The sequence below is a fragment of the Vombatus ursinus genome, unplaced genomic scaffold (assembly GCF_900497805.2).
Source record: "Vombatus ursinus unplaced genomic scaffold, bare-nosed wombat genome assembly UNPS02006874.1, whole genome shotgun sequence".
Lineage (NCBI taxonomy): Eukaryota > Metazoa > Chordata > Mammalia > Diprotodontia > Vombatidae > Vombatus > Vombatus ursinus.
The window spans coordinates 10,802,579-10,828,986 of NW_020946652.1; the positions used below are offsets into that span (position 1 = coordinate 10,802,579).

The 26,408-nt window shown below is 51.4% G+C and overlaps 1 protein-coding gene across 1 annotated transcript in view; it reads right to left on the bottom strand.

The window, feature by feature from the left end:
• SLC25A13 (solute carrier family 25 member 13) overlaps positions 1–26,408 on the bottom strand; it is an 84,720-nt gene that overhangs the window by 58,174 nt on the left and 138 nt on the right. Inside the window, exons 2-3 of the mRNA XM_027848855.1 lie at positions 17,669–17,722; positions 7,113–7,255 (exon numbers count right to left, since the gene is read on the bottom strand). Coding sequence (XP_027704656.1) covers positions 7,113–7,255; positions 17,669–17,722 — 197 coding nt within the window. The remainder of the gene's footprint in view (positions 1–7,112; positions 7,256–17,668; positions 17,723–26,408) is intronic.

A 26,408-nucleotide genomic window follows, 5' to 3' on the forward strand; every position in this document is an offset into this window, starting at 1 on the left:
AGACAGAGAGAGAACAGAGACAAAGAAAAACAGAGATAGAGACAGAGACACAGAGAACAGAAACAGAGAAAAACAGAGAGAGACAGAGAGAGACACAGAGACAGAGTTAGAGAGACCCAGAGAAAGAGACAGACACACAGACAAAGAGAGACAGAGAAACAAGGGGCAGTAGGTGCAGAGTGAAGAATTCTTAGGTAGTGCTATGTAACTCTTCCGTCCTGAGCTAGACCCCTGCTCCAGACTGAAAACTTCCTGTAGGCCCAGGGCCTGGTAGATGACATTGCCCAGAGCACATCCCTGAAGAGTTTTGTTTGCTCAATTTTAACGCGAGGGTATGTTGGGGTTACAAAGACAATGAAAAGCAGCCCCCGCTCCAATCTGCTTAGGAGACACAACCCACATTCCACAATTATGGCGTTAGATAATGAGAATCCCTCATCAGAATAATTATGGAGCGCTAAGATCGTAAATCAAAGAAAAACAAAATTACTTATCACCTGCTACATTTATTAAAGCAAGAAAGCAGAACCCATCCACTTGAGGTAGCATTTTTAAGAAAAACTGAAACTAAAGGTGGTTTCTGGGTCAAACCTGGTCAACTCAGATTTATAGAAAAATTCCAGAAACAGCAATGAGCCCCAGCTGTCCATTCCTTAACAACCTGGCTCACCTTGACTTGTTCTCATGCCCTGCTCCTGCCTTCTCCGAGCACCAGCCTCTAGTTTAGTAAGAAGCCTATAAAATGGCATTATTTTCTATGCATTTTGCTGTTCAAATAATTCCAGCCACATGGAGTAAGCTGATCCTTAGGTCATTATCATATACACATTGTCAGGAAAACAAAAGAAGGAAGAATTTCCTCTAATCTGGAGGCATTTTCCCTCCAAGACAGCACGAACATCAAGAGTCAGCCTCGGAGTTCCGAAGGTACCCCGTCCACAGTCGCTCCTCTCTGATGTCACACCGTCCCAGGCCGCAGCATAAGCACCCTTGCCACCCACCGGCCTAAGTGCTGGCCTCTGCTCCCATTTCTGGGCCGTTCAGGCTATCTTAGAGAAAGAACCTCCTGGTTGAGTCCCAGGCTCCAGCCGGTTTCTCAGACAGGCCTTTCACTAAATATACAAGCCCATACACTGACTCTTCCAGCTCCCGGATACTTTTCAACGTAAAAGACATAAAATCAGAAGGTGACAGGCCAAAAAACCTGAGAGAAGGGGAAAAGCAGACAGTTCTCTGGGGCGCCACCCCCCAACATCTGGCCTCCCTCTCCTGGGCCCCAGGTAAAGAGACGTGCTGGTAAATGTCAGATTTGGGGGAAAATTCCCGCAGCAGAGTCCGTGAACAAGACCTAGGGAGAACTGATCCAGTCACTGTCCAGTGCTAGGATAAGTGGTCAGAGGACAGGCACAGGTCCCAAATAAAGAAATGGAATCTGTCAACCACTCATCAAAAATGCTCCAAATCCCTCAGGATAAGAGAAATGCAGATGAAGACATCTCTGGGATGGGCCAAGGGGCCAGAGAGGAAGATGACAAAGGGTGGCAGGTCCACTAACGCACACTGCCAGTGTGGCCGTGGCCTTCCAGCTCACAGGGTGCTTGCTTCTAGGGTGGCCATTCTGGAACCCCCAGGGAACTTGCTTGGCCTAGAAAGTTCCTGCAAGTACAAAACTTCTGACCCCTGCTAGGCACCCCAGGCCCCGCGATCCCAGGAGGTCTAAGGAAGAGAAGGACCCAACGTACAGAATACTGAGCACAGCTCTGTGTGGGCAGGGGAGCCCACCACATGGAGAATGGCAGAAGAAGTTACAGGAAGAAGAGCAACAGAAGGAAATTAAGAGGAAAACCAGACAGCGTCTTACAACCTGATGTAGGGTGAAGACAGGCGCTCTGCAGGAACCCCAGTCCACGCCACGTGCCGAGGGCCCCAGGCTTGTTTCTGTGAGCGAACCCCAGTCCACGCCACGTGCCGAAGGCTTCACCATCTTATTTCTGTGGCCCTTTTGGGCTAACGAGGACCCTGACTTACTAAGGACCATCTCACTCACAGTGACTCGACATCAACAGAAAAACGTCTAGGATTCAGTCACTCCTCGCTGCTGAAAACAAAGCACTGTCCCATCATACATGAATGGGACAGCCGGACTAGGAGAGATGATTTCTGGGCAACGTTTATGCCGTAGACTCCCTCTCAGCCTTTTCCGCCTGAAATCAAGGAAATCAATGTATCTCGAGGCAAGAAGGAGCCAGTAGCCAATCTTCCAAAGGCCTGGCCACCCCATGGGGTGACAGATGCCCTGGGGGACCACCAGCCGCTCCCCCTCCCCTCAGGAAGAGAAAGAAGAGCAGAGCAGCAGGGCTCAGGGGCTGTCCCCTCCCCCAAGCAGGCAGCCCCTGCCTGCTCCCCTGAGTTCACATTTTTCCTGACAAAGATAATGGGCCTCATTTCAGAAAAGCTTCTGCCAGCAGCTCAGCACCTACTTCAAAGGGCAGGAAGAAGACAGTTTGGATCAAAAAGCCTGACAGCCAGGCTGGAAAGGCAGGCTTCCTCCAAGAAGACCCCCATCCAGGATGTGTTAAAAACCTTCTCTAATTAGCAAAACGAGGGCGTTCCCTGCACTGGATTACTGCAAACCCATGGACAGCTATCAGCATCCCACAGCACCCACATTCTCCTAATACTCCTGCAGCATCCCCATCTGGGAGCCTCATTAATGCTCTGCGAGGGGCCAACACCTAGGTTTCATTCACACAACCGCAGGGTGAAAACGATATATACAAATAATTTCTTCATCAAGAAAATTATTCTTGCATGTGTCTTAGGAATGGGACAAAAAGACATTTTTCCCTATAAGGAAACGACAGTGTGTAAGAATCCATAAAAACAAAAAACAAATGTCCTTTTCCTTTGATTCTCCTCTACCTCCAGCCCTCACCCACACCCCACCCCTGGGAAATAGCACCACACAGGAACAGTTAGAGGAACTACCCGCCTTTCTATGGATTCCAAGCTCCCACCTACAGGAGCATACCCTGGAACCGGATGAATCACAGGCGGGGCAGGATGGGAAACCGCACAGGAGGGTCTAGAAGACCCTGGACAGAGAGAGCAGGGAGGAGGAAGAGAACCCAGATGAACCAGAGGACTGAGCGGCTCTTCCTGTGCTGGCAAAGAACTGGAAATGAAAGGGATGCCCATCAGAGGGGAATGGCTGACCAAGCGGAGGTATACAACGGTGATGGGCTTGCCGGTCAGTTGTTTCAGCCGTGTGCGACTTTGGTGACCCTACATATACTGGAGGGGTTTGCCATTTCCTTCTCGAGATAAGTTTCTGAGGTCAAATTTGACCTCGGGTGTTTCTGACTCCAAGCTCGGTGCTCTATCCACTGACTTGTGATGGAGTACCATTGTGCTTTAAGAAAATGACAAGCAGGATGCTCTCAGAAGAACCTGGGAAGACTTATATGAACTGATGCAAAGTGAAGTGAACTGAACCAGGAGAACAGTAACATGGGAAGATCATCACCTACGAATGCCGTAGTGACTGATCCACAAAGGACTCGTGGTGCTTGCCCACCTGCAGACAGAGACACGAGGGAGGCAGGGTGCGGGCCGATGCATGGTTGCTTCCTCTCTCTGTCCTCTCCTTCCTGCCCCCTCTCTTCCACACATGGCTAATGTGGGAATCTGTTTTGCACAACCTGCACATATTTGCAACGGGGCTGGTTTTCTTGCCTTCTCAATGACCTGGGAGAATTTGGAACTGAAAATAAAATAGCATTAAAAAAAAAAACAAAAAACCAAGAATACACAAGAGACTCTACAGAAAGAGGGAGAGGTCAACACTGCCTGATGCTGCAGTCACGAAGAAGAAGACTGAGAAAAGGCGCTGGGCTTTGGCCGCTGCTGAAAGAACAGGGTCGGAACGCTGCCGCCAGCCTAGAAGCCCGCTAACTTCACGCAGCCCGTGCTTATTTTCAAAACTTTGCTGCGGTTGTTGTTGGAAAGCATCCCCAGGTGTGACACAACATGTTTGTCCCCTGTCCCTTCCATGATGGTAATTCAGAATGCGCATTCTTCCATCTAAAAAGCAGCAATTTGCCTTTTTGAGCCGATTTTCCACCTCTGTCCCGTCCAGTTCGGGATTAATGATTCTACAGCAACAATTCTAACTACAGGATGAGGCAGAGAGGGCTGGGGTCTCCCCATGCTGAAAGTGTCCCTGAGAAAGGCGGAGATCCCAAGGGGCGCAACGGATGGGCTCCAAGCCCAGGGACAGGGGTCGGCAAAGGCAAAGGCCCTCATCTCGGGAGGTACGGAGGCTGCCTGAAGAGGCGGCTCCCCACAGACGCTCTCAGCGTCCTTGGTGTTGCTCAGGACACCTCTCTTTCCTGCCTCCCCTGCTCCCTTCTCCTTCTGCCCTGGATGGAAGCCCCCAGAGGGCAGGGATGACCTTTCTGTTCTCAGCAGCCCCCTGCACACAAAAGGCACTTAACAAGTGCTCAGCAGGAAGAGGGGCCATTAGAGGGGTACAGCCTGCTGAACTGGCCCAGGGAGTCAGCATCAGGGGGAGTGTCCTGGTTCAACGACGTACCAGGGACAAGGGAGGGGACTGAGCGTCTGGGCAGTGATAGGAGGGGAGGAGAGTCTCTGTGGAACATCCAGGGCTCTGGGCCGTGGAGGTGGAAGGCTCAGGGTGTCCATGACAACATCAAGGGCTCATTCCTTCCCGGGGGGAAAGTTCAGGTGGCAGGAGTGAAGAAGCTGGGGTATATGGGGAAAGTGCAACATGTCAGCCGTGGTCCCCAAGGACAAGAGACAGGAAGGCTGTGAACGGAAGGGGCTGAATTCCTGGAGAAAGGTGGGAGAAGGAGGTGCCCTAGGCTGAGCCTCCAAGGAGAGGTGGCCAAAAGGGCTGGCGAGCAAAGGGCCTGCCCACTCTGGGCAGCCAGCACTGAGGGTCAGGCCAGGGACACAGACAAACCAGATGGCCCAAGGGGCGAGGCCTCCTATGAAGGGGCAGATCAAGGAAAGCCAAGGTCATCAGCGTCATTCAGTACGCAAACGCCATTCTCCTGAGCCCAAATTTCAGGCCTCCCAGAAACTATTCTGGCAATAATGACATGATCAAAGCCAGCCTCTATGGAGCACTTTCTGGTTTGTGTGGGGGAAACGGATAAAACCCGTGTGAGGTAGACATCTTCTCTCCCCTTCCCAACACTTACAAGTGACCGAGGAAAGACAGACTGTGCAGGCGTCGGGTAGCACCCAGACCTTCCCACCCCCCAGGATGGCCTGCGATGACAAACACAGAGCGTATCCTCCGCAGACTAATCCAGCTCCTTCAAAGAGCCTCCCCTCCTCTCGGCAGCCTCGGGACTTCCTGGCCTCCTGTCCACAGGACCTGGGGAGGATTCTAGGGCCGCTAGGTTGGGGAACTCTCCAGGACACGCAAAGTGAGACACTGACCGGGAAAGGTTCACTCCCCTTCTTCCCACTTACTGCCGAGGGCACCAGACCCCAAGTAAGGCCACAGCTGGTCTCTCAAGGCCCAGGCCGGCTCCAGGGATGGAGCCCCATTCTGAGAGGACAGTGTAGACGCCTGGACTCCTGCAATAGCCCACCTCTGGTGGGTCTTCCCATTGCAGTCCATCCTCCATTTACCACCAACATCGTGATCTCTGGCCACGTCACCTACTCTCCCTGCCCCCTCTGGAATCCAGGGGAATACTGTTTGGCCTTCAAAGCCCTTCACAGTCTGAGCCTCTGTGACCTCTCCCTGCCATGGTCTCCACGGCCTAACTGCCACTGCTCACCCATGGTCTAATTCCACCTCTGGACCGCGTCACCCATGCCCGAACGCTCTCCCTCCGCCTCGCCTCTGCCTCCTGGCTTTCGACACTCATCTCCTGGTCCTTCTCCCAGCCCTCTGTGTTAGAGCCTTCCGTCCCTTCCCTCTCAGGCCGCGCATCCTCCCTCGGAGGTCTGGCGCACCCTTTGGAGGACGGGAGGAGAAGTCGAATGTCTGCTAGGGCCAAATGTTTCCCTCTGACCATGGGGAGATTTCAGGGGATGCATGAACTTGCGTTTTTACCAACCTCTAATGCAATGGGATGCTTCCTTCAGTTACTGAATGTTATGGCACTGAGCACCCACATGCATGTCTCCCTGCATGGTCCTGGATGGACAGACAGACGTGCAGACACACTCCCTGGTACCTGTGTTCAGTGACCTGCACCCCTGACCTTTGATGGCCCATCTGTGGGAGAACGGGGATCCTCTACATTTCAAGGCACCATCCTACCTAGGAGTAAAAGTGACTCTACCCTGACGCACAGGAAAGTCAAAGTCAGCCCCAAATCAGGAGCATAAAGATGAGAAAGTGATGCCGTTTGCTGCTGGGGGAACTCCGAACTGACCGACGCCAACAGCCTCTCACAGAAAGCCCCTCAGGCGAAGCAGCCAGCAGCCTCGCTGCCCAGGGGAGGGGAGGGCAAGAGCCCGCAGAAAGCCCGGCCTGAGAGTCAACAGAGCCAGCTTACCTCCAAAGCCTCTGGACACACAGTCCAGCACCAGGCTTCCCCGACCGCACCTGACCGAGACGCACAGAGGACAAAGGGTCCTGTCCGGCACACTGTAGATGGAAGAAGGGCTCTCCCATGGCGAAGATGGGGGCCCGCAGCTCCCCTCACCCAAACCCAGGAAGGCAGGGCAGTCCTGGTGTGACCTGAGACTCTCACAATCGCCCCCGGGCTAGGGGCCTTGCTGCCTAGAGGCCCCCTCCCACGACCGAGTCGTGGGCTCTTGGCGATGCCCGCGTCCAGAGAAGAAGGAGGCATGGCCCACCCAGTCCTAGGCACCGAGCAGAAGGCCTGCTGCCCTGCTCAATGAGGAGGCCGCGATCTGCACCCGCAGCACGGGAGCCTGGAGAGAAGGGACGACTGTCATCGGAAAAGCCACTTCACTTGTCAGAGCCGTTCCTAACTCTGACATGACAATTGAGGAGAGTGAGATGGAGAAAACTCCTTCAAGGTGAAAACATCCCTCTTCCCAGCCCCTTCAACAGAAAAACCTCTGAGCATGACTCCCAATGAAACCGAGCCTCGACATACCCATCCTTCGTCTGGTCCACCACACTTCCTAGGAGCTCCACAGTCTCGGGGTTGGGCTGGCAATCTCCAAAAATATTCAGGTACCGGTTGATAAAGTCATTCGGAGACATGAAAAATTCGCCATTTTTCTCAACACTTGCATACTGTTGAAAAGAAAAAGTTACTTTACATATTTGATCTAAACGCATCTGTACAGGAAAAATGAGAAACTCTCCAAATGTCCCGGACCCAGAAGAGGCATCAATGAGCCCACGATCCTCATGCCCTTCATTCACACACATCTGAGAAACACCTTGATGCTGGTCAAAGCGAAAGGAGAAAAGTCGAGCCATTGAGAGAGAAGACAAAGACAAAGTAGTGCTGCCCCCACGCCTGCCGAGGTCGGGCACGGAGGCCATGAGCCACTGGGGACAGGCTCACCTGGGCAGGGCACGAGCACCTACGTGTGCCAAGCCCCTGTGCCAAACACTATACAAAGACAACCTCACTGAGAAGTGCTGCCACAGCTCCCTCTCCCTCACCAGCCCTACTGATGCCAGAGGCAACAGAAAATCCGCCGGGGAATCTCCAGTGTCGCAGTGGAACGCAGCTGCCAGTTCCCATGAGGTGGAGCCTCTGGTCCCTGGAGAGGTCCAAGGATCCTTTGATTGGCCCCAGCTCCCTGAGCAAATCATGGGCCCCACTCACCCCTCCAGGGAAACACAGAGGACCCCCGGCTCTCCCACACCCTCTGCTCCTGCTTGGAATCTCTACCCAAGAGGATAAAAGGACACAGATCCCATCTGTGCTGGTCATATTTCAAAGCACCCAGTTTTACGGCTCAGGTCTCTTTTTCTGTCCTCCCATGCAGAGTTCACATGAGAACTCCACACCAGCCACCAGCGTCAGTCACGGCCGGGACACACGCACCAGCATCTGAAACCCAATCTTGAGGTTTACTTTATCCCATTTAGAAAATGACCATGAAATCCCTCATCTTCCTCTCTACTCCTTCAGAAGCTGCATGTAGTAACTCCGAGACTGAAGGGCTCGTACACAATTCTCAGAAGACAAGAAAACACATCACGCTCGGTTGAGGAAGAAGAGACAAGATGTTCTGGGAAATCCCAGCAGGTGCTGAGGTGTTTACGTCATGCCCTGCTTTTCCATTTCTGTAATGACCTGGGCCCGGCAGCTGTCTGAACACTAACCCCACAGAAGGCTGGCAGGATGGGCAGAATCAAGTCCTGAACCCACTCTGGCCAGACCAAGCCGCCATGCTCTGGACGGGCTGGGACACCACTTCTTGCCGTCACTGACAAGCATGCCCCGACCTCCTCCCAAATTAAGTGCCTGTCCCTTGTGCCCGCCAAGCCCTAATGTCTTGTCTTTTTTTTTTAATTTATTTGTTTTTTTTCATATTAAACCTATTTCCACATTAGTCACGTTGTGAAAGAAGAATCAGAACAAAAGAGAAAAAACACAAGAAAGAAAAAATTTTTTAAAAAGAGAAAATAGTCTGCTTCCATCTGCATTCAGACTCCATGGTTCTTTCTCTGGATGTGGAGAGCATTTTCCATCATGAGGCCTTTGGAGATGTTTTAGATCGTTGTACTGCTGAGAAGAGCTATGTCTATCAACGTTAGTCATTGCACAACGTGGCTGTTACCGTGTACAACATTTTCCTGGTTCTGCTCACTTCACTCAGCATCAGACCATACAAGTCTTTCCAAGTTTTTCTGAAGTCTGCCTGCTCATCATTTCTTATAGCACAACAGTATTCCATTACATTCATATACCACAACGTGCTCAGCCATTCCCCAGCTGATGGGTATACCCTCAATTTCCAGTTGTTTGCCACCACAAAAAGAGCTGCTATAAATATTTTTGTACACATGGGTCCTTTTCCCTTTTTTCTGATCTCTTTGGAATATAGCCCTAGAAGTACTATTGCTGGGTCAAAGGGTATGCACATTTTTATAGCGCTTTAGGCCTAGTTCCAAACTGCTCTCCAGAAATGACTGGATCATTTCACAACTCCACCACCAATGTATTAGTGTTCCAACTTTCCCACATCTTCTCCAACATTTATCATTATTTTTTTGTTTTGTCACGTTAGTCAATCTGATAGACGTGATGTGGTACCTCCCAGTTGTTTTGATTTGCATTTGTCTAATCAATAGTGATTTGGAGCATTTTTTCATATGACTATAGTTTTAATTTCTTCCTCTAAAAACTGCCTATTCATATCCTTTGACCATTTGTCAATTGGGGAATGACTTGTATTCTTATAAATTTGACTCAGTTCTCCATATATTTTGGAAATGAGGCCTTTGTCAGAGACACTGGTCGCTCTAAAATTTGCTTCCCAGCTTTCAGGTTCCCTTCTGATCTAGGCTGCATTGGCTTTGTTAGTGCAAAAGCTTTTCAACATAATCTAATCAAAATCATCCATTTTGCATTTCATAGCATTCTCTATCTCTTGTTTGGTCATAAATTCTTCCCTTCTCCATAGATCTGACAAGTAAACTATTCCTTGCTCTCCTAGTTTGCTTATATCAGCCTTTATATCTAAATCATGTACCCAATTTGCCTTTAACTTGGTATAGGGTGTAAGATGTTGGTCGATGCCTAGTTTCTGCCATACTATTTTCTACCTAACATCTTTTCTCACAGCTCTCTCTCCTCACTTTGACTGCCAAACTCCTAGAGAGACTGAGTGCTTACTGTACGCCAGGCACTGGGCTAGGACAGCATATGAGTGACAAGGGGAGAAGACACTTACAGGTTAAGTCAGGCTTGAAGGCAGCTTGGCTGGCCCGGGCAGTTGCAGGAGGGAGCTGGAGGGGGGTCTACATACCATTCATTCATGGTCTCCAATTCTTCACACTGCACTCACTCCTCAATGCTTGCAGCGGCCCAAGGGACGGTCACCATACATCTCCTAACTATTCAGTGGGCCCAGTGGCTGCGTTCTGTGACAGTGAAACCCAATGGTCTTTTCCAGGGTTGGGGAACCCGCATGTGGCCCTGCAGTTCATCAAGTGTGGATCCAAACTTCACGGAACAAATCCCCACATAAACATCAGGAACCCTCTGGTCTCACAGACCCCGGCTGGGCCGATTTTCTCTAACTGTGCGCAGCGCCTGGAACGCTCTCCCTCTGCACCTCCGCCTCCTCTGGTCCTCAGCTCCCTTCAAGTTCCCGCTCCAATCCTGCCACCACCCAGAGAAGGCCCTCCCTGCCCTCCCCCGCCCCCAGGCAAGCGCCTTCCCCTCTAAGACCACCTCCTATCAGTTTGATCTTTTTACCAGTCACTTTATCTCCACTGCTTACCAAGTGCTTAATAAATGCATGTTGACCAACTAGAATTCCTTCAGTGTGGAACTCGAACTCATGCCTTTAGCCCCCCAACCTCTCATTTCCATAGAGGGTCCTGCCATCTTTCCAACGGCCCAGGCTTGTCCCCTTAAAGCCACACTTGGCCCTTCACCTCCTCCGCCCATCTGGCCCTTGCTCTCCACTCCCAGCTTGGGCACGGTAGCAGCCTCTTCTTTCGTCTCCCTGCCTAAAGAGAAGGGCTCACTGTATCCCTCCCTGCTGCTCAGTAAGCTTCAGGGGCTGCCTGGCACTCACGTCCTGTGCTGGCATTCCAAGGCTTCCCAAGTCCTGGGTCCAGCCGTGCTCATCTCCATGCCTCAGCACTCGCTGCTCCTCCGACCTGGAGTGTCTGCCCCTCCCCTGTTTCAATTCTGCTTCGCTCACAGAGCACAGCACCTTCTCTGATGAGAGCACTCCATGCTGGGTGGTCCTGTGCCAGCGTCCCCCATGTCACACAATCAATGCCAAAGTTCCTGAGAGAGACCTTGAGGGTGTCCTTGTATCACTTCTTCTGACCACCGTGTGAGCGCTCGCCCTGTGTGAGTGCTCCATAAAGTAGTCTTCTTGGCAAGCGTAAGTTCTGCGTTTGAACAACATGGCCAGCCCACTGGAGCTGTGCTCTCTGAAGCAGCAGTTGAATGCCTGGCAGTTCAGTGGGACACAACTGAGCAACAAAGCTCCCACTTTTCACAGCAGCCTTTCTACAGCTCATCATGAGGACGGCGCAACACGACACCCAAACGCTCTATGAAGTAGTGCCTGCGATCCTTCCTTCTCCTCTTTTCGCTTCCATCAAGGAAGTTAAGAGCAACAGGATCCCGGCTCTGGCAGCACGTCCATGAAGTCACTGGAAAAGACCTCTCCTGGACGGCACCAAGAGTCCGAGTCAAGTTTGGAGAGAGCCTAAAAGTGGTTTGATTTTGGCCCCGTCCGCCCTTCCCACCACGCTGGCTCTGTCAAGCAGGTCTGGGGCCACGGCCATGAACGGTTCATTTCCAAGTGACTCCCCTGCAGGCGAAGCAGGGAAGCCGATTCAGTCTGTCTGCCAGGGCCAGAACCTGCAAAGGCTCTTACTCTGCGGGCACGGCCTCCGAGAACCCAGGGTTCTCCGCCACCCAACGAGGAACTGGAGGAGGCCAACTAAAGACACAGGGAATGTCAGTGCCCTCCCCCGCCAACCACGACGTCCAAAAACAGCACCTGAGAAAACATCAATTACTCGCCTAGACAAAGTTTTTGCAGAGTCATCTGCCCGGGAGCCGGGGGCATTGCGTGTGAGACAGCACCAGAGAGGAAGCTGCACCAGTGACCCCGGGAGAACATGCCTGAGGTACCACATTCAGTCAGGGCACGGAGGGGCTCATCGGCCTGACGGAAGCGTCCACGGGGATTCCTGCTGAGGGAGAGACCCTCCACGTGCTCCTGAATCAAGCCCCAAAGGAGTCTGGCGTGTCCACCCGCACGGAAACCCCAAGCGGAGCAGAGATGCCTGCTGCCCAGATTCCACGTGCATCTGCCCCAAGGCGCGCCACAGCCTGTCCATCAGAACGAGAGGAAGGTAGTGACCGGATGGCTTTTGGGAGATCACGAGAGCTCACGCTCGCCTGGTATCAGATGGTGACGTATAACACAATCACCTTGCCGGAGTCAATCTAGAGGCTACCACAGAAAGTGCTGGAGACACTCATGGAGGGTCCGAGCAGGCTGAACAGCTGACCAAGAGATGAAAGAGGAGCAGGGACCGGGGATACTGTCAGAGAACTACGTGGCAGAAGGAGGAGAGGGCCAGTCATGGGGCAGGAGTGACGGACAACAAGCAAAAGACCAGGGCGCTGCTGGTGCCCCGGTGATGCTGGGCAGCCCTCATGGTGGTCCCTGCAGCAAACACCCCATCGGCCAGAGCGCTCCCCAGCAGAAGGGGAGCCCTCGTGGGCAGGGGCTGCCAAGGGCCCAGCACTCAGCAGTTAAAAACACTCTCTGAATGGGATGCTCTTCTCTTTGCCCAAACAGTTCTGGACCTCTGAGATTCATTTCCATTCTTCCTTCTTGAGTGAAGCCTCCACAGACTCATGGCATCAGAAAGAAGATCACGCAGTCCACCCCAACCCCCACACGTCACCACCACGAGGCTCAGAAAACTCTTCAGCCTGCCCCTGCCCTCTGTCTCCTTGCCAAGTACAGATACACTAGATCACGAACAATCCTGCTGTAAAAACAGGGCTCGTTTACTGAAAGTGTGGTGAGAGAGTACTCGACACCAGTGTGGGAGCGGAGACCTCTGAGAGAGAAGCGGCCCATTCTATTCTGCCACATTCCCACTGGCAGCTAATTTCCCACTCTGCAAACGCCACCACTTATTCCTAGCTCTGCTGTCTGGGGATGACAGGAAGAAAGCTAAGCGTACTTCCAAACGACAGCCCTCCAAATACTGTCACATGCCTGGGACGCCTCTTCTCCAACTGAACATTCCCAGGTCTTCCCACCTGTCCTCAGACGGCAGAAACCAAAGGCTCTTCGCTGTCCAGGATGCCCTTCTCTGAACATTCTCTCTCATTTGTCAATGGCCCTCCTGACATGTAATCCCCAGATTCGATATTCTGGGGATTCAATATTCCAGATGTGGGCAGCCCTGGGCAGGGAACAGAGGAACCCTTGCCCCATTGCTGGGACTTGTGCCTCTCTGGGCTGCCTTCCCCAGCTGTTGTGGCCAGCCCTGTTCTCTCCTCACTCCAACGAGCTACAGCCAGGGCTGTCCTGTCTACCACACATTGTGAAGCAAATAGACCCAAGTGGACCTCTAAAAATGCAAAGCACAACCTGTCCACGCACACCACACCCTCCTGCACACAAGTTCCCGTCAGCTAGATGTTGCTAGCAGAGAGCTGGGTAGCCCCTGTCTCGTCACGTGACCAGCACAGATCCTGCATTTGTACATGTCACTGACAAAGACCTGCACTGGTGAGATGCCATATGAGTCTGCTCACATCTACTGGGTGCTTCTCTGGAGCTCCCTATATGATGCTCACATCTAATTATTTCAGATGACTGCGTTACATTATTCTGTTAATGAACTATGGGCTGAGGCAGCTGTACTCTCTCATCTTTGAACTCTTGCTTCCCACTCCTGACTCATGGTACATCTTTCACTAACCCTCCTGAGGCCACGTTTGTACTGAGGTTGATATAAATTGGAAACAATCAAATCACTCATGAAACATTTCAACCACCTCGTTTGCACCCATAAATGTCGTTGTACAAGCTACAATCAGTTTTTAACTGAACAGATGAAGTGAAGACATTTATTCAGTTCAAGACTTTTTATATAAATTTTGTTAGCTTTTATTTTTATACTGCCTATATTTCCCAATATAGCCATCCCCCAAATAACTTTAAGTTTTCATGTTTATTGGTCTCAGGGTTACTGAGTTCAATTGTTCCTGATTCTTCTTTGTTTGGTCTGTTCCATTCATCTACCTATTTTTTTAAACCAGTATTAAATAGTTTTGATGATTATTGCTTGACAATATAATCTGAGACAGTCTATATCTCACGTTATGAGCTATGCACTGGGTAACTGGGGATAGCCAACAGAGCTGGAGTAAGGCACCGGCCTTTAGAGGGGTCAAGAAAGGCTTGCTAAAGAAGGTGCAATTTTAGCTGGGACTTGGAGGCCAGTGAATCTCTCCAGAAGCAATACTGTGTCTAGCTCTGTAAAGTACTGTCTGGGTCGGTTAATTGCTATAGCACCACACCCATAAATTAATGTAGGCGACACTGTCATTTTTGTTATTTTGATATGGTTCAGCTGTGATGCTAATTATCTCGATATTTAAGTTAGTCTTTATTGCTTAAAGCAAAACCTTATGCACTTTCCAGTTATTCTGAATGGGATCAATACTGTTTTCTCCTCGATTTTAGCGTTACATAGAAATGCTGTTGATTATCAGGGTTGACGTGTATGCTGTTACTTTATGGAAGTGATCATCTCAAACAGCTTCTTTACTGATTCTCTAGGATTTTCTAAACCAGTCATTAAGTCATTAATAAAACCCAATAGTTTTGCTGCTTTTCCTCAGCCCAACCTGAAGCCCTTAAACTCTGTGTCTCACTGTTAGCACAAACATTCTTAGAACCGTGAGGAGTCATGGCAGGGGAAGAGTCCCCACTGCTCTTCTCCTGGCCTGACTGGGAAAGCTTCTACGACCCGTGGCCTCTGTCAGAGCAGCCGATGAGTTTGTAGACACTCTTGGGCACTGAAAGAGGGGCTGTCCTTTTGGGATAGGCTGTGCGAGGTCTTTGATGTACGATGGAGGCCATCCCTCATTCAAGGCCTTTCCTTCTTCCCGGACTGATGTAATCTTGTGGTTTAGGATGCTTCTCCTTTTGATATGATCCAGTGAAGATAATTATGATTAATGATGTTAGGAAACTTCCTCCTAACAATTCTTTCTCAAGCATGGTTCGGGTTATATGAGGTTGGTATATTATATGGGGTCTCTTCCACTGGTGAATTTCTGATTGAATTATCAGCTCATGAAATTCTTGTCCATGTTCTCCTCCCAGAAACTCTGCTTAGGGGATCTTCTGAACATAATCAAAGACTTTTTTGTTGCTGTTGTTTTTTAAATACTGTCAAGTTACCAGAGCAGAGTCTGGGCTGGCTGTTATCATCAAATTTCCTCACATGGCTAACTCTGGCCATGTCCTTAAGAAGGGATTTAATAGCACAAATTAAGCGTAAGTCAGCTGACATTTTCAGTTTTGACCTGCACACGTGATCAGGTTTTGTTTCCAAGCCACAGCTTGGTATTGCTGAAGCTCTGGACAGTTTGCCAAACGTCAGCCGGGGGAAGTCTGAGTGCAGCTCAGGTCCAATCAAGGATGTACATGCGTACACACTACAGCCACAGGCCATAATGTGGTTCCTCCACGCAGGAACCATGCGTTCCTTTCCTGCTTGGTTACTGTGACTGTAGAGACGGCTGAAGTGATTTCTTTGAAGCCGACGTGGACCTCTCTGAGAAGACGTTCTGGGGATGCAGGGTCAGCACCGTCACACTCACCCCCAGACCATCCTGAGGCTTCCCCATCTCAGAGGAGACCTTGCTGCCCCTGGGAAAGCACTCCTCTCCTGTCTCATTGCTCAATATTAATCATCAGCAGACTGATAAACCAAGTCACTGCAGTGACTGCAGCTATCCAGAGACTGCATACTGTTCACATCTAGAGGGAGGTGAGATGCTTTGTTTAGAGAGACTTCAAGGACACCTTCAACTATAGGAGCCAAACGCTCCTTTTGTCTTTATTTCTTGTGATCAGCAAACAAATAAAGCAGTATCTTACAACTTTCAGACAACTGTGTGACTGTGAAGACATCTGCTGAAGAAAATTGTCCAGCATGAGGGAGAGAAAAAAACCTTATGTACAAAAATATTTATAGGAGAACTTTTATTATTGCATCGACCTGGAAACCAAATGGATGCCCATTAATTAGAAAATGGCTTAAAAATCATGGTTTATGAATGCAAAGGAGTATTATTGTGTGATAAGAAATAACGAAAATGACAGATTCAGAGAAGCATGGGTAAACCATGAGAATCATTTATACAACTAGCACATAGTAAAGAAAAACAACCCTGCAAGACTTCAGAACTCTGACTGAAGCAAAGACCAGTGACGATTTCAGAAGACGAAGGATGAAGCCTGTTTGTTACCTGGCAGAGGTGGTGGACCACAGGTACTGAATAAAACACACCTTTTCCCAGACATGACAGATGGGTCGCTCTGTTCTGCTTGATATATGTATTCACTAAAAGAGAGCATTTATGGTGGGGGAGGGGAGTCATGAAGGAAGGGATGCCAAGACAAAAAGAGTGTCAAGGAAACCCTCAGAGACATACGCAAGAGAGCAAAAGCAAGCTCCGGAGGGTTAAAGTCACTTCTGCGCCCCCAGCTCACAGCCCTCTTTTCTAATCTTTTGTCTGCTGAGATGTTCAGGTCTGTTATACTCACAGTACAAAGCTTTGGAACCTAGCCTCCCCCTGCCCTCCCCCTGCACTGTCTCTTCTTGGCAGCCTCCTTGGGGGCTTCTGGTAAGCCCCCTGTGCCAAGGGCTCCAGAAGGAGAGGCTGGCAAGGCCTGCTTACGGGCTTCCTAACCATAGCCTTGCTGGTGTACCGTGGAGTGGGATCCCCTGTTCATGAGTGCTGCCTCTCATTCCAGGTGTGAAGGTCATTTTCTTTGGCAGGAAAAGACAAAAGTGAGAGAAAAAAGTAAGATGGATGCAGTGCTGTTCTCCCTGCTCCAGCATCAGATTCTGGGTGAGGCTTTGCCTCCAGAGTCACACCCCTTTCTATAGGCACTCTCAATTTCCTACTTTTGGCTCCCTGTCTCTATGCTTCTTTTTAAAATCTAAATTGGCACTGATGCATTGTTGGTGGAGTTGTGCACTGATCCAACCATTCTGGAGAGCAATTTGGAACTACGCCCAAAGGCCTATAAAACTGTGCATACCCTTTGATCCAGCAATACCACTGCCAAGTCTGTATCCCAAAGACAAATGAAAAAAAGGGTAAAAGGACCTATTTGTACAAAAATATTTTTTAGCAGCTCTTTCCGTGGGGGCAAAGACCTGGAAATTGAGGTGATTCCTATCAACTGTGGAATGGCTGAATAAGCTGTGGTATTATGAGTATGATGGAATATTATTATGCTATATGTAATGATAAGCAGGATGGTTTCAGAAAAACCTGGAAAGACTTCCATGAAGGTGAAGGAAGCAGAACCAGGACAGCAGATAGATTGTAGACAATAACAGCAACATTGTAACGACGATCAACTGGGAATGACTTAGCTCTTCTCAGCAACACACTGATACTGATGAGGACCCAGGGAGTTCTGTCAGGGCAGAAGGGATAATGAAACCTTCACAGAGGCCTTTAAACCTCACAGGAGGAGAAGCGAAAGCCTGGCCTGACAGGACAGCAGGGACTCCTCTCCCACACTTCCATACCGAGGCTGTCATGAAAAAATGACGTCCTTCCTTCTTCCCCACAGACAAAACCACATATCGGAATTAATTCCTCATCTTTCATGGTTAAGTGTTTAAATGGACCAGTGAGAAAAGGAAAGGCTGAGACAAATTCTAAATCACAGCACACACAAAAAGGAATCGACGAATTTCCTCCATACTGACCTTTAAAAATATGGTTCTCAGCTCGGATGGATCCGCCCTCTTAGTTAAAGTCACCTATAAACATAAAGATAGTCATAATGTTAAAATAAATCTAAAGAACCAGACAGGCAGACTGAGGGAACACAGGTTAGAAAGTAATGGCTCTCATGCTCATGGAGAATGAGCCAATCCCTTCACGTCCAGCAAATATTTCAGTGCTAAGAAGACAATGAATGAGGCTTCCGAACAGTCACAGTGTGTGAAAAGCAGAAAATGACTCTCTAACTTTCTGGTCTCAGGACTCCATCGTGGACTCTTAAAAATTTCTGAGGACTTCCAAGAGCTTTTGGTGGTACTGGTTAGGTCTACCCCATCTTCAAAATGAAAACATCCTGGGGCAGCTAGGTGACACAATGGATAGAGCACCGGCCCTGAAGTCAGGAGGACCTGAGTTCAAACCCGGCCTCAGACCAAACACTTGACACTTACTAGCTGTGTGACCCTGGGCAAGTCACTTAACCCCAACTGCCTTAAAAAAAGAAAATTAAAACATCTTAATAATATTATGGTGATTTCAGACCCAACGCAGTCTCCTGGAGCAGGCCAGGTGACTTGAGTTCCCAGCTTCATGCTGATGGGGGGGAGGGGTTCAAGCTACTCAGGGTATGCTGATGAGAAAACACTCCCCGCAGACAAGAACCGAAGTCCGTGAGAAGCGACGGCTGGCTGTCACTGGATCCGCACAAGAACCCAATGAGGTGAGCACACATACCCCATTATCCCCATCCATCAGGGGAGGAACCTCGAGGCTCTGAGGTGATGCCCCACGACAGACAGGCTCTACCACCCCCACGTCCTGAAAGGGCTGCCAGGGCTTGGTGCTCCTGGACGTTTCACTCAGACCTTTCAGCAGGAAACACCTATCCCAGGCACTGAGGGCAGGACACAGGGTCTCGCTGAGAAGACAGCTGAATCCAGAATCCCTCAGAAAGAGCGTCTGCTCTCCTCCCTCCCCTGGCACTCCCCAAGGACACAGATTCTAATGAGGAGACAAAAGGAAAGTGACCAGTTATGAGAGCAGGTGTCTGTGAAGCACCTATCCTGTCACATCAGCTCCTCACAACCTCTCTGGGAGGTGGGGGACAGCTCCATTTTACAGATGAGGAAACTGAGGCAGCAAGCCTCTCCTCCGATCTCCCTGAATCTCAGCGCAGCCCACTATCCACTAGGCCACCATCCAGATAGAGTCAAGGTGAAACAGGATAAAGTCATATATGACCCTAACACTTAGCTTCAAGCATCAGATATGACAGACCTGGGATGACAGTCAGATAAGCAGAGGGGGGGAGGTTTCTCCAGTGAGAAAATTGCTTCTCCTAAAAAAAAATCACCAGCTGCTCTGAAGCCTGGAGTCTTGGGAAGTTGGAGGAGCACCTGTGCAGCCACAGCCTGGACAGCCAGGGGCAGGGCTTGACCCAGGCCTTCCTAACTCTGAGGCGGGCTCGCTGAAGACTGCCCCACAGAGAGTTCAGAACAAGAGGCAGGAGTATCGAGGTCAGGCTGTATCTGGGGCATTTTCAATTCAATTCAGTACTTCTTTTCAAAGTGGCCTGGAAGGGGATAGGGGTAGGAAGGCCAAACCAAGCTAATCTCCAAAGAAACAGGTGAGCACCCCACCCCAACCCGCAAGGAGTTTGCACAAAGTCAACAAAAGCAAAACACATACACAGGGAATAAGAGAGGGCAGTAGAGAATCAGGAAAGGTGGACTTCAGCAACAAAATACTGGTTCACAGGCTATTTCCAAGATGGGCTCCAGGGTCTGTCTGGAGATACACTGCCAGCACCTCTTCCTGGAATTGCTACCCACCCAGCCTCCAGTGAGTGCTGACTAGGGTTCCACTTGGGCCACTGGCTTGTCTTTGGGCCTCTAACTTCTACCTTCTGCCAAGCTTTAGTGGCCATCTTTCTGATCTGGCTCTGGGTCCACCACCCCTCTACACACTTCTTTAATGAATCATTGGCTACCCAAATGCAATCATTCATACAAAGAACCACCCTAAGACACATTAGAAAAAGCAGGGGAGGTGGGAGAAGAAAACAGTGGATCCCTTCCCTCTGAAGCTCATATCAAGCCTTGGCTTCATACACAGGAAGCGCCCACAGCCCCCTGCAGCCTCTCCCTCTGGGAGGCCGGCTCTACCCAGAACCTCCATCCAAACCTTCCTTCCCAGGCTGTGGTCCTGACCCTGGGCTTTCTCTAGCATGCCCCAGCCCCAGGTCCCTTCACCTCTTCACCCTCTCCCCTGTCTGTCAGCTTCCTGTTAGAGGCCAAGGCTGTCACTCTACTTGTATCCCTAGGGCTCAGCACAGTGCTTGGCACACCGTAAGGGCCAAATACATGCTGGCCGACTTGACAAGAATCTCAGCAAGAGTGAACAAAGGATCAAGAAAGCCACAGAGGAAAGTCTGGCCCAGACAGTACACTCCAATCACCTCCAAGAATTCATAAAGCCCCTACTATGCGCCAAGCACTGTGCTGAGCACTAGGGACAAGGAAAGGCCAAAGCTCAGACCGGAAGGCGACTGACCACGAGGCCACACGTTCAAGGGCCACCTGGGCAGTCCCTAAAGTCCTCCAGAAAGCAAGACTTGGGGGAAACAGGGAAAAGACCCCAGAGGGCAGAGAAGAGGAGCAGACAGAGCCCTCTCAGTCCTTCCAGAGCTCCCCAGATCCCAGCTCTGACCCGAGGACCCAGCGAAGGAAGTAAGGCTGGAAAAACCCGCCAACAGGCACCCACCCACAGCAAGCCACAAGTCCAGGAGACCATGATGCCACGACGTCTACAAATCCTCTGAGGAAGACACAGCTTGGACAGAAGGAAGGTCTGCCGGGATTCTGGTGAGAAATGAAGAGGTCAAGGGGATCCTATGGATGAAACGAGCACTCTAAAGCAGAAACTGAAAAACTCCAGAGAAACACAGAAAAGCTAACACACTAAAATAACAAGATGGGATACATCATGACAAATTGTTTATTTTTCAATAGAAGAAACAAAGGCTCCCGCAGAGCCCTCATGTCTTCAAGAGGCCCCAGAGAACACGGTACTGGTTTTATCAGAGGACAGAGGAGAGGGAAGGTCTAATTGGGGAGAGACAGTTTAGATGAGATCTGTGCTAAAACAGCCCCTGCTCTCAAGGAACTGCCATTTTAACAGGCAGAGACAAAACTTACTGGGGCATCTGAAAGCTAGAGGCAGAAAGGAAGGCTGGAGAGACGGGAGAGGACAGTGCAGTCAGCACAGGGGTGATGGTCTGGGAAAGGACAGGAAAGGCAAAGGGAGGATGAAACACAGAGTGAGGGGTCATGAGGCAGAAAGACGTTAAGAAAACTTGTGACCCAAGGAGACGCACGACCGGTTCTCAGACGAAGCGGGACCACGTGAAAGAAAGCTCCAAATCCCTAACGAGAGAGAGGGAAATCAAAATGCACGTCGAGGCTTCACCTCACACCCAGAAAACTGGCAAAAACCACAGAAGTCGTGAGAAGAACACACTGGTGCGTTGTTACTGGAGCTGTCAATCAACACAACCATTCTGGAAAGCTAACACGTCCACCACCTTTGACCCAGAGATTCCATGGCTGGGCACCTACCCCAAGGAGCTCAATGACAGAGAGGCGGCTTTCTAGCCAGTAAGATACTGAGGGAAACCAAGAAGACGCCCAGCAACGGGGCAAGAATGTGGCACGACTGTACCGTGACCAGAGGATGCAGTGAAGTCAGCAGAGCCAGGATAACAGCGCACACACAAAGTACCCAAACAAGGGAAATGGCGGGAAGACACGGGCTACGAGGAAGGAGGCCAAGCTCGGCCCCTTGGCTTCACCTTCGGGTGGGGAACACTCTTTCTTTTTTTCCAATATGTTGATCTGAATTCTTTCTCTCCCCTCCCCTTTAAAGGATGCCTCTTTGGGACAGGAAGGGCCAGAGACAGGAGGAACGTAGGTGAAGCAAAAACAAAAGTCGTCATAAAAGCTATTGTTTACAAAGAAAAAAGACGGATCAGTTAAGGGATCAGGGTAGTACAGGAACGAAAATGCAAGTTCAGAAGGAAAGGAAGGCCCTCCCTTCCCAGGTGTCAGAGGAAGCAACAATCTGTACGTCTAAGCTTCCGACTTAGACGAGAGAGGGAAAGCCTGGGAGAAGAAAGGAGGACGGTGGGCAGAGCGCGCCACTCACCAGCCAGGACTGGGGGGCCACATTGGGGCAGCATGGCCTTAGGAGGTAGGGCTACTGAATGAGTCTGGACGTGGGTGGCGATGCACGAGAGTGAGGGACAGGAAGGATTTTTCTATCAGCTGCCGGGGACAGTCTAAAAGGAAGGGGGCATGGCACCCACGGGCGAGGGAGACCAGAAACTGTTTCAGGGGTTGGAGGGGGAGGGGGGTGATGGGACACATTCCAGGGGCAAAGACACCAGCACTAACTCGCCTGCTTTTGCTTCCGTTTGGTCAGACAGGGAGAAGGATCTTTGAAGTGGGAGACAATAAAATGTTTTGACGAAGGCAGCCGTGAGGGTCCCCCAAGAACCCCTGCCTCGGCTGCACAGAGCGCTCCCAAGTCTCCACCTCATTGGAATGCAACTCCCCTCCACCTTTGCTACCCAGCAGCCTGCTCGGCTAAGACATCAAGGCCAAACGTCCTTCATGATCCCAGCTCTGTCCCCTGGGGTCGAACAAGCCTAAAATCTCTTAGGGCAACAGGGAGGGAGGAAGGATCCTGCACTTATCAAGCACCCCTGTTGCGTAGCTGAGGCATTTTTCAGTCGCGTCTGACTCTCTGTGACCCCATTTGGGGTTTTCTTGGCAGAGATACTGGAGTGAGTTTGGCATTTCTTCTCTGGCCCATTTTACAGATGAGGAACTGGGGCAAACTGGGAAGTCACCTGCCCAGGGTCACACAGCTACAAAGTGTCCAAGGTAGGAATTCGAACTCAGGAGGAGGAGTCAGATCAGGGCCTCCGCTCTGTGCACTATAGCACCACCTAGCAGCTCTACGGCCTAGTAAGTACCTACTACGTGCTAAGCCATGAAGCAGCCAGGTCCTCAAGGAACTTCCATTTTACTGGGGGAGACGAGCAGGCACTGCCAGAGAGGCTCCTGCCCTCCTCTGGACACTCTCCTGTTCTTCAACGTCTTTGCCAAACGGTGGCACCCAGAGCTGGAACAAGGTTCCAGATGAGATCTGACCAGGACAGAAGGGGAGCGAGGGGAAAGGGGCAAGAAAATAGACATTTACACAGCACCTACTGTGCACCAAGCACTTCACAATTATGATCTCACGTGATCCTCACAAACCACCCTGGAAGGTAGGGGCTATTGGGATTCCCACTTTACAGATAAGGAAATGCAAGCAGACACAGGTGAAGTGACTTGCCCAGGGTCACATGGCTAGTCAGTGTTTCTGGACAGATCTGAACTTGGATCTTCCTGACTTCAGGCCCAGCGCTCTGGACCCCACAGCACCCCCTCGCTTGTCCTGGAAAGTGTGCTACTGCACATAAGAACGTTCTGGATGCTATGTGGCTCTGCTGCTGGATGGGGCAGAGCTGGGCGCGGCGGGGAGCACTCTAGGGCCGCTTCCTTCCCAGGCTGCTGCTCTGACTGGGGCATGGGAGAGGTTGTTAGCATTCATCCGAATGAGTCACCGCTCCAAACGGGCAACGCTGGCCAGGCCGCTCGCTCGGCCATTCCCTGCGGGTCAAGTGCGTCCTGAGCCCTGGGCTGGCGCACAGGAGGCCCTCTTGAAATCCTCACCGTTCAGAGCAGCCCAAGATCTAACCCCCCCCCCCTTCTAGCCACAAGCATCCCAACCTTGCATCTGCCTGATCACTGATCTCAAATCCATTTCACTTAATTCGATTCCACTCACTCTGACGCTGGTCATTCCAGGAGGCCCAGAGCTCGCAGAGCCCTTTCTGGCAGCAGGCCCCAAAACACCACCTGATGACTAATCCCACTCCCTGCCAACAGGTCTGAAGGTCACCAGCTCTAAAGATTCATCACCAGGGATCACAGAAAAGAGGGATGAAGAAAAAGTAACGTAACACAGGACAGGAGGCATCCACAGACTAGCCCAAAATGTCCAGTCCCTTCTTACCTCAAGCTAGAAACCTCCCAGGTTCCCATCTACCATTCCTCAGTTGGGTTCCAGCTGTCCCCTCAACTTGCCCTAACTGCAGACCAAATGCCTACCTGGGCCACCTCCCCTCTCTGACCCTGGTCATTTCTGCCCTGCTCCCAGACAACTGTGTGGATGGACAGTCCCTTCACTGCCTAGGGACTTCCGGGACAAGTCTACCTGCTGGTTTGTGCATTTTTAAATGAAGTTTCATAGTGTTTTTAAAATGTAAAAACATCTTAGCTCCCGGACAGTAGGAAAGCTGGCAGCTGGAGGTCAAAAGGCCCTTTCCTGGCCACTCCTGCATGGGTACTGTCCATCTCTCCTGGAACAGAAACTTCTGGATGGCAAGGACAGTCCCATTTGTATTTACACCCCAGCACTGAATTGCAAGTCAAATAATAAACATTTATTAAGCACCCACTGTGTGCTAAGTCCTGGGGATACAAAGAGGTAAAAGACAGTCTCTGCCCACAAGAAGCTTACAATCTAAGGGGGAGATAACAGGCAAACACATACACAAGGATAAATATTAAGTAATTAAGAGGAAAAAGGCTTCCTATGGGGACTCTGAAGAAGCAGGGAATTCCGGGGTCTGAGCAGAGGAGGGAGGGCTCCAGGCGCCACAGGGTCTGCAACGGAGGCAGTCTCTGGATCAAAGAGGAGAAGTCTGGAAATAAGTAGCCAAAGGACCGGAAGGCCCTGAGGGGTCTAGGATATAAAGGGCTTGGATCTAACAGGGAGCCTGGGGAGTTTAGGGGCTATTCCAACAGGCCAGGTATGAAGTGATGGAGCCCTGTACCAGGCTGGGTTCGGGCCCTGAGGATGCAGCACTCAGACCCCAAAGACCCACGGGATGGAGCCCCGGGAAGCAGAAGGTCCACACAGGAAGCCCTGGGCAGCAGTGCTGACCACCTCCCACCCAGCCAGAAGGCGCAGGGAGGGAAGGGGGAGGCCAGGTCCTAGCACAGGGCCACAGTTCAGCAACTAAAGCTGAGATGAGTCAAGTTTTTGAAAAAACACTCATCAGTGGGGGCAGCTGGGTGGCACCCTGGATAGAGCACCAGTCCTGGAATCGGGAGGACATGAGTTCAAATCCCATGTCAGACACTAACTAGCTGTGTGACCTGGGGCAAGTCACTTACTCCCAATTGCCTCCTTGTTTCCTCTCCCACCCTGAAACTGACTAGTACAAAAAATGATCACATATCTCCTTCTGCCCAAGCCCAAGAGGCTGACCCCTCCTCCACAGAGCAGTTACCTGAACCCTAAATCAGCATCCCTGGCTCCAGGCTGACCCAGCCACCCATCCCCACCCTGGCAGGATCTCTTCCCTTGAGGCGTCCCCTGAAAGGGCCACTTGGTGGGAGATGATCCCCCAATAGCTCTGCCCCAGCTTTTCTCTGTCCCTTTCTTCTAGGCCCCTCTTATAGAAGGTCTCCAGAGTCAGCTCTCTCTCTCCTCTCCGCCTGGCTCGCTTCCTAGCCCTCCTTCCTTATCTGGATCTTAGGGTGAAAGGGGAAAGGCACCCAAGAGGCCCGGGAGTTCAATGGTACCACCCACACGGCATCTATGTCCAGGTTGTGTCCACAGAACTCACCCAAAGGCCTCCCAACTCGCCTTTCCAGTGGCAGGAGGAATGTCTCCCTAAATAAATCCCGAGTGAGTCTGAACTCAGACTGAAAACTTCCACCGTTTGGGGGGAAAAAACTGGCTGATGAATGACAGCGTGACAGCTGGGGGCCTTAAACCGGGTGGACGTCCTCAATGTCCATGGAGCTAAGTGCAGCCGCCACAGCAGCGAGTGTAGAGACGCTGGCGGGGTGAGGGATCTCCTCCGCCCATCTGCCCAGTGCAAACGGACACCGGTGCGAGCCTCTCTGCCCCCAAGCTGGGCGTCCCGGCGGACTCCTCCCCTCCCCCCACGTCTATTTCACCTCCCTGCAGCTACACCTCTGAATGTAGCCCCCCCCCCACCCCACCCCCCGGGTCCTGGCGCTCATCTCATCACCTGCCACCCGGATACATGAAGGGCTGGGGCTGCGGCTGCCTGCCTCGCGTCCCCCCTCCCCCATCCAGCCCCCCCAGGGCCTCCCGGCTCGCCCCTCCCCCACCCCTCCTGTTAATTATTCCCTAATTAGCCGGTAATGACTGCGCGCCTTGCGCGTTCCTCCCCCCATCGGACCGTGAGCTCCCCGGAGGCTGGCACCGTCTTTTGCCTCCTCTTCTCTCCCGGCGCTTGGCCGCTGCCTGGCACACACACAGTAGGCGCCTAATCAATGCTGGCTGACCGACAGTCACGGCTGACACCAGCCGGCACCTGGCACGCAGCCCCCTCCCCTCCCCACTTCGGCAGCCCAAGGGCCCCGCCCACTCTGCCCCCCCCCCCCCCGGCCCCCGGGGGGGGGGGGACCTTCTTCTTTCCTCCCTCCTTGTGTCCGTCTCTCGTGGGGCAGCGGTGCCGGCCAGCAGCCCTAAGGAGAGGGGAGAATGGACCCTTCCTGCGCCTCCCACGTTCAACGCCCCCCGGGCGCCCCCACGCGGGCCCCCGGACCCCCACGCGGGCCCCCGGACCCCCAC